Source organism: Camelus ferus, chromosome 36 (assembly GCF_009834535.1).
Source record: "Camelus ferus isolate YT-003-E chromosome 36, BCGSAC_Cfer_1.0, whole genome shotgun sequence".
Taxonomy (NCBI): Eukaryota; Metazoa; Chordata; class Mammalia; order Artiodactyla; family Camelidae; genus Camelus; species Camelus ferus.
The window spans coordinates 13,880,860-13,893,414 of record NC_045731.1 but is presented as its reverse complement, the minus strand read 5'-3'; the positions used below and the strand labels follow the sequence as shown (position 1 = coordinate 13,893,414).

Here is a 12,555-nt window from a genome sequence, read left to right as displayed (position 1 = left end):
ATGCCCTGAAAACAGACATGAAGAAAATCACGGAAGTCGGTCCCAATCCTCAAGGAATTTATATTCCTTTGGTGGGAAACAGAAGAAACAAGTACGTGTAATATGCTAGTTACTGTGCCATGGAGACAGCCAAGGCGGTATGAAGGAGCCGGAGCACAGGATGGCTGTGGATTTAACGAAGGGTGGTCCCTGGATGACATTTAAGGGAAGACTTGGAGAAGGAGGAGGAAACAAGCCATACAAGTATTAGGGGACGTGTGTTCCAGGCAGAGAGGAGGGCACTGGTGCCCTAGAAACCACAATGAATGAGAGATGGGAGTCACTGAAGGGTTTGGAGCAGGAGAATCACAAGATCTGAGTTAGATATTAAACGGGCCATCCTGGTTATGCTGGTGAGAACAGAATGTGTGGGGCAAGGGCAGAAGCAAAGAGCTACGTAAGTTAGGAGGCCCCCAGGGCAATGAGGATAGAGATACCAGTGGCCAGTTGGTCCTTACTGGGGAGGTTTTGTTCTATACTGGCATTCCAGTGATGTAGAGATCTGCTGGGAAGTCCTTCTTCATGCATCTCCCAAACTCCTGTTGCAGTGACCAACTTACGTCCTCATCTGTCTGCTCCCAATGGGACTCACTTACATTTGAGCCATTCCTTTAAATGATCCTTAATACATTTTTCACACGTCCTGGTGAAGCGACTCTAAATTCTTTCGCCTTTTCTCACTTTGCTTCTTTTCAGAAGCTGTTGTGGAGAAGACTGAGAATTTGGCTAGGAACCAGGGCAGGTGATTGATCGTGTTCTGCAAATGATACGTGGTGTGGACCTTGTACAAGTCCCATGATGTTCTCGGGCCTCTCTGATAAGTGCAAATTAATCTGATAGACGCTTGGAAGGGAGAGACTTTAAAGGCCAAATAGCAGAGCCATGGAACCGAATGTAGCCCAAAGTGATTCTTTATTGTTGTAAAACGGCCGTCCCTGAGAGCACGTAAGGGCGGGACTGAGGCTTGCCCTTCAGTCTCCAGTCCTCCCGTCCAGTGAGCTGCACACTTTTTTTTCCTGTTGCTTTTGCCCTATGACATTATCTAATAATCTCCGGGCACATTTGCAGATCTTCACTATTTTTTCCACGTCTCTTTTAGTTTGAGGAGGTCTTGGCCAACCGAAAAATGACACCTCATTCTTAAATTTAAGATGAATAATTAAGAAAATCACAGCATGAACAGGCAACACACGTGCCATTAGGAAATGTCACGTGCACAGCGCTGTGGATGTGGGTGGCTTGAGCAGATTTGCTACATGGTTAAGGCACAAGAAAATATTTTAATCTCATCCTTTTGCCTGGTAGTATTTGTGTCGGTTAACATCTCTGGAACCGTTGACTTGGTAGACGTGGTACGTTGGAAGATTTACTTAACAACTCTGAACCTGTTTATATACACCTATAAAACTGGGATGAAATTTATTTCATTGGTTCGTGGTGGGGATTAAATCCTTTAGCTGAATGCCTGGCCCGTAGTGGGTGGTAAACACTGATGCTACGACGGTGATGATGATGATTGTAGTTGTTATTAGTTGCACATTTTTTTAGTGAACATAATAATCTCTGTAACTTATTACTTTACTTTTATTGTTTTCAAAGCATTTTCATTTGTATTTGATCCTAGAATGCTATGATGCAGACAGGGCAAGTCGCATTTATTGTCTCCATTTTATAGCGTGAGCAGACAGAGAAGCAGAAAAGCTTAAGTGACTTGTGAAAGACATACAGCCTGTCAGTGGCATTCAGGCCCCGTGGGTCCACATGCAGGGTTTTGGTTTTTTTTTTTTTTTTTTCATTTTTAAACTTTATTTTGGTTCCTGAGCCATAGCCACTCGAACACGAGCTCGTCATTATGAGCCTCATGCTGCCGGCTTGTGTTTGCCGTTGACTCATCTCTGAACGCGCCGAGCGCTGAAATGTTTGGACACAGTATTATAGGCACTGTCATTTTCTCCTTTTTCCTGTTGAGTGAGGTTTTCCATTTTCTGTTCTCTCTCCTTTTCAAAAACTAATGATGAAAAGTGTGTGCAATCTTGTCATCTCCTCTGTCAGCAGAATTTACCAACTCGCTGTAATTGTGCCTCTGCACACTCCAGGAGAGTGAGAAATGAGCCGAGACGCTTGTCTCTGTCCACAATGGAAACACCACCAGTGATGTGAACCAGGGTTTGCCCAGCGCGCCCCCTGCTTTAGTTAATAAAGCAGGGGAACAAAACCTCTGTCTTCCCTCTTTCTTTTAATATCCCTGTGCAAGAAACTTGAACCTCTGTAGATGACTGAGTGAATATTAATCAGGTTGATGGTGAGAGAGAAAGGAAACAAGAGTAATGTGCCAAAGCTTGGAAAATCCCTAGGCGTCATGTGATATTGGCACCAAGGACCCCATTTTATGCCTGTCTGACCAGTCTCGAGACTTCATCAATAACGTACTTGATTCATTACCCCGAGGCGGCCAAGGAAGCCAGCAGAATGGAAATGTGTCCTTTTAGGTGGGGAGTGGGCAACTGCATACTCAGTGCTGCGAGTGATCCGTCCCTTCCTTTTGAAAGACAGAGCCCTGGGAGGCGCTGCAACTGTGTGCCAAGAGGCCGGTCGTGGGTGACCGTCAGCTCTCAGACTAACGACAGCTGAGCTTAGAACCTCACACTGGCGCACTGTCTTCCCTTCCTGCACCATCCTTGCTGCCTCCTGAGTCCCTCCTCTTAGCATTAGCAGAGCACGGTAGTTTCGAGGGCGTGCTTCAGACTGCCCGCCTTAGAAGACTCTGAACGAGCTATAACCTCTCGTGCCTCGGCTTCCTTACGTGCGACTTGGAGAAAACACATCATAGGACTGTCAAGACAACTGTATGAGTCAGCGTACTTCAAGCACTTAGAAAACAGTGACTGGCACATGGAAAGCCATTAAAGCACATCATCTGTTATTATTAAATAGGCAGAGAGGCTCGCAGTTGGCCATGTGGTCATGGAGATAAACAGTCAGTCCGCTTAAGGCCATTGCATACCCAGGTAGCCATTCTATTTTACACTCTCAATAGAGTATTGAACGCATCACATGAGCTCGTCAACACGCTGTTATAAAACAGGCTCCGTGTTGGATGACTTCGCCCACCGGTAGGCGAACGGAAGTGTTCGGAGCACGTAGGCTAGGCCGAGCTTTGACGTTTGGTAGGCTGGTGTATTAAATGCATTTTTGACTTAATTTCAACTTATAGTGGGTTTGTTGGGACTTAACCCCGACGTAAGTCAAGGGAGAGCTGTGTGTTGATGTTTTCTCTTTCCCTCTGTATGTTTAGACCCCAGAAGAACTAGAGGACGATTCAGACTTTGAGCAGGAAGATTATGATGTGCGTAGCCGGACGAGTGTTCAGACTGAGGACGACCAGCTCATTGCCGGGCAGAGCGCACGGGTAAGTGGACACTCAGGACTTTGGTTTGGTGCACAGGGGCTGGGTTCACCAGACTGGTTCGAGGGGATTTCTGATTTCCAGGGAGGGAGTTGGAACCCTAGAGATACATGGCTCAGAATCCTGTGCTCTCATCTGGCGATCGGGGTTGTTTTTAGCAATTCATATTTTGCACAATGGACATCACCACCACTGATTCTGATTCTGTCTAACTCCATTCTCCATCACTCGAAACATAGCAGCCACATCAAAGCAAACACTTCTGCGTATAGTGGATTTTGTGGGGGTTGGAGATCATGCTTAGATGCTTTAATGACCAAGGGACACAGGAATGCTCAGGTCTTCCGTTGGCACAGACACCATGGTTCTGCTTGAAGTCTCCAAGCTTGTTAATGACACAAGAGACGATCACAGATGGAGAATTAAGAGTTCTGCTTTGTTATGAGTGGGGCTGTTGTTGCTCCACACTCTTGCCCCAGGGTCTCTGATAAACAAGACCACATGTTTTGAAATTGGTCAAGGCCATCAGAGTAGAGAGAGAACATCTCCACCTCCCAGTACCACGGCCAGCGCCGTAGCCCCAGATCCATCTGCCACGTGACAGGAAAAGAAATTATAGACACATACTAGAAATATACCAGCTTAAGCAACAGAAAGGTCATCACTCTGGCTAACATCTGAACACTCCTGAATGCTCTGTGACACTGTCCATCAACCCAAGTGTTCCAAAGAGGATCGTGGAATCCGACCAGTCCTGTTAGGGAGCTCCTGGAGGGCAGATGCAGGTAATCAAGGCAGGTGGCAGGAGATAAATCTCCTGGGGGTTGCAACAGGGGGCGAGACCCTCCTGCTTTAAAGGCTCGGTTTCCATAGGGCAAAAAATAATCTAATTATAGTAAAACTGAGAATCAGATATGCTAATTCTCTTTGTTAAGTTTTACTTGAGGAAAGATAATGAATAGGGAGGCATGAGGTTGAGAAAGAGATGGTGATTTAGGAGAGGGACGAGGAAGCCCCAGAAATCTCACGCTGGCTTAGGAATTGTGAGAAAGTAGGAAAGAACTAATCAGAGGTTAAAATAAAGAGAACTCAGTAAAGACCCAGCTTTCTCCTGAGTCAAGTCTTTATACTTAAAATCTCATTTCTCCTGATAGTCTCATCCAACAGTGAAATGATCCGGAAGATACAGATGGTCATTGATAGGGGAGATGAGAGCATAAAAGCCAGAGCATTGACGATGCGCGGGCTTTGATTTCAGACAGACTTGGTTTTGAATTATAAAGGGTAGAGTGAGGACCTTGCTCTGTTACGTGTTACTTAGTGTCCCTGAGCGTCTGTCCTATCGCCTGTAAAATGTGGATAATAGACTTGTTTAACAAGATTCTTCTGAGCTTTTAATTATTTTCTTTTAAATTTATGAAAGTGTAGTTGGTTTACAGTGTTAGTTTCAGGAGTAAAGTGATTCAGTTACACATATACAGACGTATATACTTTCTTTTCAGATTCTTTTCCATTCTATGTTATTACAAGAAATTACATATAGTTCCCTGTGCTCTATAGTAGGTCCTTGTTTATCTGTTTTATATATAGTAATGTATGTCTGTGAAACCCCAGCCCCTAATTTATCCCTCCCCACCCTTTGCTCTTTGGTAACCATAGTTTGTTTTCTACGTCCATGAGTCTGTTTTTGGTTTGTAAATAGAATTTGTATCATTTTTTTAGACTCTACATATAAGTGATAGCGTATGGTATTTGCCTTTCTCTGTCTGACTTACTTCACTCAACATGATCATCTCTAGGTTCATCCAGGTTGCTGCAAATGGCTTTATTCCATTATTCCATTCTTTTTTACAGCTAAGTAATATTCCATTATATATATATATATATATATATATATATATATATATATATATATATATACACATACACACACACACATACCACATCCAGTCATCTGTTGATGGACATTTAGGATTTTTCAATATTTTGGTTATTTAGTATTTGTAAAATAATGAGCATAACACCTGACATACATTAAGTGCTCAGTAAAGGATGACTCTGAAAATTGTCATCCTTTGGAAGAGAAATCTTTCCTAATCACAGGCTGGTGACAGCAGAAAAGTATGCAAGAGTACGAAGCCCCCTATTTTAAAAATACCTCGTAGATTCTGTTTACTCCTCTCAAAATGTTGAAAATAGGGAAGTTAAGCTGAGAGTCTTTTGAGCCAGTGTTGGCATAATACGAAACTAATTCATCTCTCAAGTCAATTCATCTTCAAAATTAAGTTAAAACCAGCATTTTTCCATCGATGACAAAGGGCAAGTTTGAGTCATTCACCCAACATTCATTAGTTCAAAGTCAATTTGAGTGACTGATTGCAGCTTAGTGTTGATAGAATCCAGCATCCATTGACTTGTCTTCTCAAAGACTAAGGCATATGGAACAACAACCCTTATCTTGTAATCTTTTAATCACCATCTTGGCAAAATGGCGTATTTAGTCCCACTTCCCACAAGGAAGAATACAGTCACATTGTACTTCCATTTCCTGCATGTCACTGACATCAGACATCAAGTCAGTGAAGACAGGTGGCACCTGTCTACACCATCTATGGTTTCTTCACTCAGGAGGTGGAAGGGCCGTGGCCTTTACTGAAAGGTTTTTCAGAGTGAATTATGAGCATGGGCCAGGACAGTAACAACAAGGTGCCCCTGTCATCCAGTCCCTGCTGATTTGCCTTTGAGACCTGTCGTGTGGGCATTACTTACTGAGTCAGCCTATTTAAGCCTATAATTAAATGATGACAAATCAGAGACATAGAATTATGGCTGTAATTTGGAAATAAGTGGGTGCATTGAATTGCTGAGATGACAGATGGTGGAACTTTTGACCATAGAAGTGTGTTAACTTGGTCAAAACTGTGAGGGAGGCAAAAGTTGTCTTTGACAAAGTCAGGGGCTCTTTGCGGCAGCCAGTCCTCCTCTGTTAATTCTTGTTTTCATTCAGAGAAATTCATCTCTGAAAATGGTAAATTAATGTAAAAGGAGTTTCGGGTGAGGGAAAAGAGTCCACTGTCCACTCCAGCATCGCTCTCAGATTCTGAACTTGGAGTGTTTGTTTTCTTCGTGGGACCCTGTCTGCTGCTTGTCTACAAGACTTGAGGAGAGAGGGGGCTTGGGGAGGTGGGAAGAATGAGAATGATCATTCTCTCTTCTGATAAAATGTAGAAATGATCAGACCCTTTGATCCTAAACGTGACATCTTATAAAGTCTTTCTTCACAGGCTGATATAGGTAAATTGGTCAGCATCAACTCTTGGACACTTAACCTTGGTGATAAAATATGTCATTTGGAGTCGCACAAACTTGATTTTAAATATGGGCTTGGCTGAGCTGTGTGGCTTTGGGGTAACTTTCTTAGCCTCTCCATGCCTCCTCTCCGTGTATGTGTGTGTGTATATATCCACATACAGCAGCCTAGTTCGTAATGCCATTAGAAGAACTGCATGATGAAATACATCACAAAAGTTATTACATAATGTTAAGTTGGTGAAGAAGGTGATGCTTGTAGCATAAGGCACGTTCCTTAGAGGGTCAACCAGTAATTTAGCCTGAAAGACCTGGATAATTTCGACCATCATGAAAGTTTTTACTTGAATTAATGGAGCAATAACCTCAATTGTCCAGCTCACCTCACAGCTGAGACAGGTGAAGGTGACCCACACCTTAATTACTCGCGTTTATTGTCCTGCTTTAAAACCAAGTGAGTAGAAATGGGCACATTGAATTTTAACCCTTTTAATCATTATTTATAAACGTTCATGTACTTGAAGGCTTAACGTTAGACTCTTGCTCTGTGCTTAAGAAACTAACCCTTGTCAGTTTGCACGTCCATAGACTTCAAAAGTCATTTTTCATTTTGAGATTTTAAAAATATAATCATTTTGCGACTGGAAGAAAAGCTCTTTGAGATTTAGATTGAAGACACGATTCTGGGCTGGTTCGTTGTTGGCTTGTGTCAGTAATTTGCATTTTCATTTAATAAGAAAAGTTTAGAACAATCTTCCCCAAATGATTGGACGTTCAGGAGAAAGGCTGGCAGCCTGGGGTGGAGGTGCTCAGAAACTCTGTGGATTCAAGTCTCTGATGCCACCAACTTGGGGCCCCAGGTCAGCAATCTGGACAGCTGTGCTCGGCTCCACGGCAAGCAGCAGAAAACCCCAGACAGCCCCAGGTCATCACATCACACAAACGGAAAAGTGGATTTGTTCTCTTCCCCCCACCCCGGCCATGAAAATCATTTTGTCCTCATGTTTCCTTAGTCTGAGGGAATGAAAAATTGCATGCTATGTATTTTGCAATCAACTTGATTTCAATGTAGCCGGCCTCTAATTTTTTTCTTTTTTCCTAGCTAGATCGGCTTTACTGTGTTAACATTTCAAACTGCTGAGTTCCATTGATAAGACCTAATTAAAACTCATGTGTTGAATTTTAATTTGATTAACTTGCAAATTTCACAGTTTGTGATCGACTGTTTATAGATAACCTTTTTTTAAATTCCAGTTTGAGAAAAGGTCAATGATGAATTTTTAAAAGCCAAGAGCATTTTAAGAATATTTAGGGAACGACTTCAGCTCATGGGGAGCAGATAGAAGCGGAAGCAAACGGAACGACTCTTAACACACAAGTCACGCGCCATTAAGTGCCTTATGCGGGTCAAGCACCCCTTAGAGTCAAAGTAACGTCTTCCCTTGCCAGTCTGCTTGGAAGGGGCCAGTGTTTCCTCAGACGTGTGCCCTTAGAAAATGTCTGTCAGTTCTGGTAACTCCTCTCAAACCACGTCAATGCAGTGAGTGGACAAATGCCTAAGCAGTCACTCCAAAGGTATTTATTTAACATCTACACTGTGCAGGATGAGGCCTCTGCCCTCAGGAAGCTCAGAGAAAAGACAGGGCATTAATAGAAATTAGAGGGTCCCAGCAAGGCAGTTAATCTTCCAACGCTAAGCTGCGCAACTGAAACTCCACGCGACGCAGTTGGCAGACATGTGTACACCCTTCAGTGCACAAATTAACCCTCCTGGGACAATGGTAGGTCTGTCGCTTCCTGTCTGGAGGTTGAATGTAGAGTCTGGAGGTCTGCCAGGCAGTTTTGTAGATTCTTTTTACAGAGAAACACCTAATGGATGCTTTAAACGATGCTGGTTAGGACGTGTGGGGTCTAAGTAAAACACGATCATCAATTTTGTATGAGGTGACAGATGAACCTAAGACTGCGTTGGAGCACCAGACAGGAATGCTTCAGGAACCTTTAGCAAATCCAGAGCTATCTCCCATGCATTGGAAGAGCTACCTTGGAATTAGTACAGGATTGCGTATGTGGGTTTACAACAGACCCTTCGGGACATTAACTATCTTTTCAAATACAGTTTTTAAAAGTACTTTAAAATATTTTTCAAATGATGGTATTTTAAATACTTAGCTATTGAATTTGCACCAGTCTGGCTTTTAAAATATGGATTGTAATTTTTGTACACACACGTATACATGCACACACATACTTGTGTACATGCATGTATGCATCAATCACTCTTATATAGAGTCACACACACGTGCATGGGATTTAGCAGACGTGGCTGTCTGTGTAAGAGGAAGCATCCTGGCAGCTGCTAGTCCACGGACGCCTTTATGCAAATCAAACAAAGGCATCCCTTGCCCTGGTGGATGAAGCCTCGTCTGCAGGATGCTCAGCCTGGCGGAGGAGCCTGCAGTTTCAGTGGCCTTGGCCCCACTGGGCGGGGGCCACTGTGCAGTGTCTAACCTGCACGGCCATACCTGGTGACGCAGGTGTGCACAGTGGTTAAGCGTGGTGTTAGCTGACCTGGGTTTGAATCCTTTTCTGACAGCTTATTAGTCTTGTGCTAGTAGGAATTTAATTAACTTCTTTGGGTCTTGGAATCATCATTAGTAAAACAGGGCTAGTCACAGTATTAATCTTGTAGAAAAAATGAACTAGATTAAATTTTTGACGTTCGTAAGTCTCTTCGCACAGTCCCCAGTATACATGCGTGTGCTCGAGGAACCTTACCCATTTATAGTCACACAATCTCTGGGCCCATCCCTTCTCTTCGATGGCAACTACTAATAAGCTTACTTAGTTGGAAGGAAAAAAAAACTAATACAGAAATAATGTTAATCTAATGTTAATAATAACCCCACACACACTTAATGTAACTGTTTTTCGGACAAACACATAACACATTTATTATTTCATTTGCGTTCCACTGTTAACGTCTCGAGGTCATTGTTTACTTCTGTTACATTATAGAAAGTTAAGGATCTGATCCAGGAGCAACGAGGTCCCAGCCCTTGTCAGTGACAGAGCCTGGCTGAGCCGTTTTTCTGGGGTTATAGCCACTGATATTTCTATTCGATATCAGCCACCTCTCCTTCGAACAATTCACTCACCTTGCAAGGGTAGAAAGCAGTTTTTGTTTTTCAGATCTATACTTATTAGTATGTTTTTTTGAAGTGTAGTCTGTTTACAGTGTTGTGTCAATCTCTGGTGTACAGCATGGTGCTTCAGTCATACATACACATGCATATATTCCTTTTCATATTCTTTTTCATTATAGGTTACCATAAGATATTGCATATAGTTCCCTGTGCTACACAGTAGAAACCTGGTGTTTATCTATTTTATACATAGTAGTGAGTATCTGTGAATCTCAAATCCCCAATTCATCCCTTCCCACCCCCTTCCCCTAGAAGCCGTTTTCATGTGTTATTTTACTGTTGCAAAAGGTGTAGCCACCCCAGATCATGCTCTCCTGGCCTCTCTTCTGGAGAATATGGGTCCCAGAACCAGAGGGGTGCCAGTGTTGACACACTGATGCATGTGCTCCTTTTAATGAAGCAGGTTGCAAATGGTCCTGTGAGGATGCAATGACGTGACGTCAAACATTTCGCTCAGGGCCTGTGACACAAATGGTGTTTAATAAATACAGTTGATTCTCTTTATTCGTGGCCTCTCTGTCCTGTAAAGTCACCGCAAATGCTTCATTAGCAACTACTGAATCGTTGCTCCCAGGGGAAATACAGGAGTAGGTGCCTGAGAGCTGCCAGTCTTAATGTTTCCTTCAGCCAATCAATCAACACATAATCTTGTTTAATGAGTGTTTCTATCTAGATGCTTTATTTGATAGTTTGGGTTCATTAACCTTGAACTCACAGCCGAGAACCCTTAAACTCATGCTTGAACGAAGTTTATCTAACATGCGGATTTTCTCCATTAGGTGCATCGCAGCCTTCTTGTGCTTAGAGACACTAGATGGCACACTTCAGCACTATGAATGTTAATTGGGCCACGTTAAACAGCAAAATCACCAACAGAAAGTACAAAGATGTGACTGAGTGGGTATAGCTCAGGGATAGAGCACATGCTTAGCATGCACAAGGCCCTGGGTTCAATCCGCGATACCTTCATTAAAAAAATAAAATTATTTTTTAAAGAAAAGTACAAAGACGTGGAAAACGTGGTATCGAATGGACTGCAGAAAGGACTCTTGTTTATAGTATGAGTGCTGAAACAAGAAGGCGGAGAAATCCTTGTTCAGGTTCATCTGGGAACGAGGATGTCCAATGACTCAAATTTGGGGCAGCTCTGCGCATGTCTGTGAATGACTGAAAGCATCACAAATATTGATTTAGGGGTTTCAAATAAATTTAGAGAGTAAGCAAATTTGCAAAAAAAAAAAATCTATGAATAGTGAGAATCAACTTTATAGTTCTTTCTTTTCTACAATCCCTTAGCTAGCAACTAATGAAAATCAACCTTTGCTTCCTAATCCTTTATCTTAACTCCATCACAACTTCTCTGCCTACGTAATTCTAGGCTCTACAGGGAGCCATGGTCGCCCCAGGATTTGCACAGCGGAGGGCTGGGATTAGGTATGCCATTCCTGAAGTGCCCTGGGTAGGGGATTTTTGTTTGGCAGCTAACCATGGACGACTCCATTAACATGCATAGACCGTCTCCCCACCCTACTTTGGGTGCTCAGGTAGTTTAAAATTATTTTCCCTTCCCAGAGACAAAAGGCCTTTTTTTCCCTTTTTCCCTTCCCTGAACAGATTTGAGTGTTGAAAGAGGTGCATTCTTTCATCTGGTAAAAGTTTCCCGAGACCAAGTATAAAAATTGTCAGGAATAGATTCTTTTGAACAAACATATGTCATCAAAGCGACAGAGAAGTTCTGTGACTGTGAATGTGCACATACTTTTGGATCCCTGCTTTTTTTTTTTTTTTTTTTTTTTTGGTATGTGGGAATGAGGACAGGGAATTTGGGGACCCTGCTGGTCTTTTCTGGGGATGGAGAACACGTACTCTCCAGAATGGTGGGACAGCCTAGAAGCCTTGTCGGGGTCTGGCTTTGCCATTAACTGGAGGAGGCAGAGCCACCTCCTGCCTGGGCTCCCTTTGTCACCAGGGGTCACACCTCTTCTGTAACCCACACAGGCCATCATGGCACAGCTGCCGCAGGAGGAGAAGGCAAAGATCGCTGAGCAGGTGGAGATTTTCCACCAAGAAAAGAGCAAGCTGGATGCGGAAGTGGCCAAGTGGGACGACAGTGGCAATGACATCATCGTGCTGGCCAAGCAGATGTGCATGATCATGATGGAGATGACGGACTTCACCAGGTGAGGCCTGGAGACGGGAAGGCAGAGGTCTCCTTGTTAAAAATAACAGAAGCGTGGCAGCACCTGTTAGCATGTGAAATGCCTGCTGAAAAATTAAAACACTACAGTCCAAGCGAGGGGATGGTATTATAGCCTGGACGTGGGTAAGTCCAGATCATCTGGACCAGATGCTTAGCAGCTCGGTCCTTTTGGTCAAAAAGAGCAGAGTCATCTTTGTAATTATCATTGTTTTAATTATCTATCCCCAGCTGATCATACAATCAAACCCCTGGGCCTTGGGTGACTCATTTTTGGTCTATGCTGTTCTATAGTCTGTTTAACTATTATTCTGAAGATAAGATGAATTATTTGCTGCTGTCTCTTTGGAGAATATATGCATCACATATATGTGTGTGGGCATGTAGACATGTAATGT

The 12,555-nt window shown here is 43.0% G+C and overlaps 1 protein-coding gene across 5 annotated transcripts in view; it reads left to right on the top strand.

Annotated features, from left to right (window-relative positions):
* CTNNA2 (catenin alpha 2) overlaps positions 1-12,555 on the top strand; it is a 944,841-nt gene that overhangs the window by 881,691 nt on the left and 50,595 nt on the right. For all 5 annotated transcript variants that reach the window (XM_032474170.1, XM_032474172.1, XM_032474171.1 and 2 more), the window contains 2 exons: positions 3,335-3,448; positions 11,959-12,140. In XM_032474170.1, coding sequence (XP_032330061.1) covers positions 3,335-3,448; positions 11,959-12,140 — 296 coding nt within the window. The remainder of the gene's footprint in view (positions 1-3,334; positions 3,449-11,958; positions 12,141-12,555) is intronic.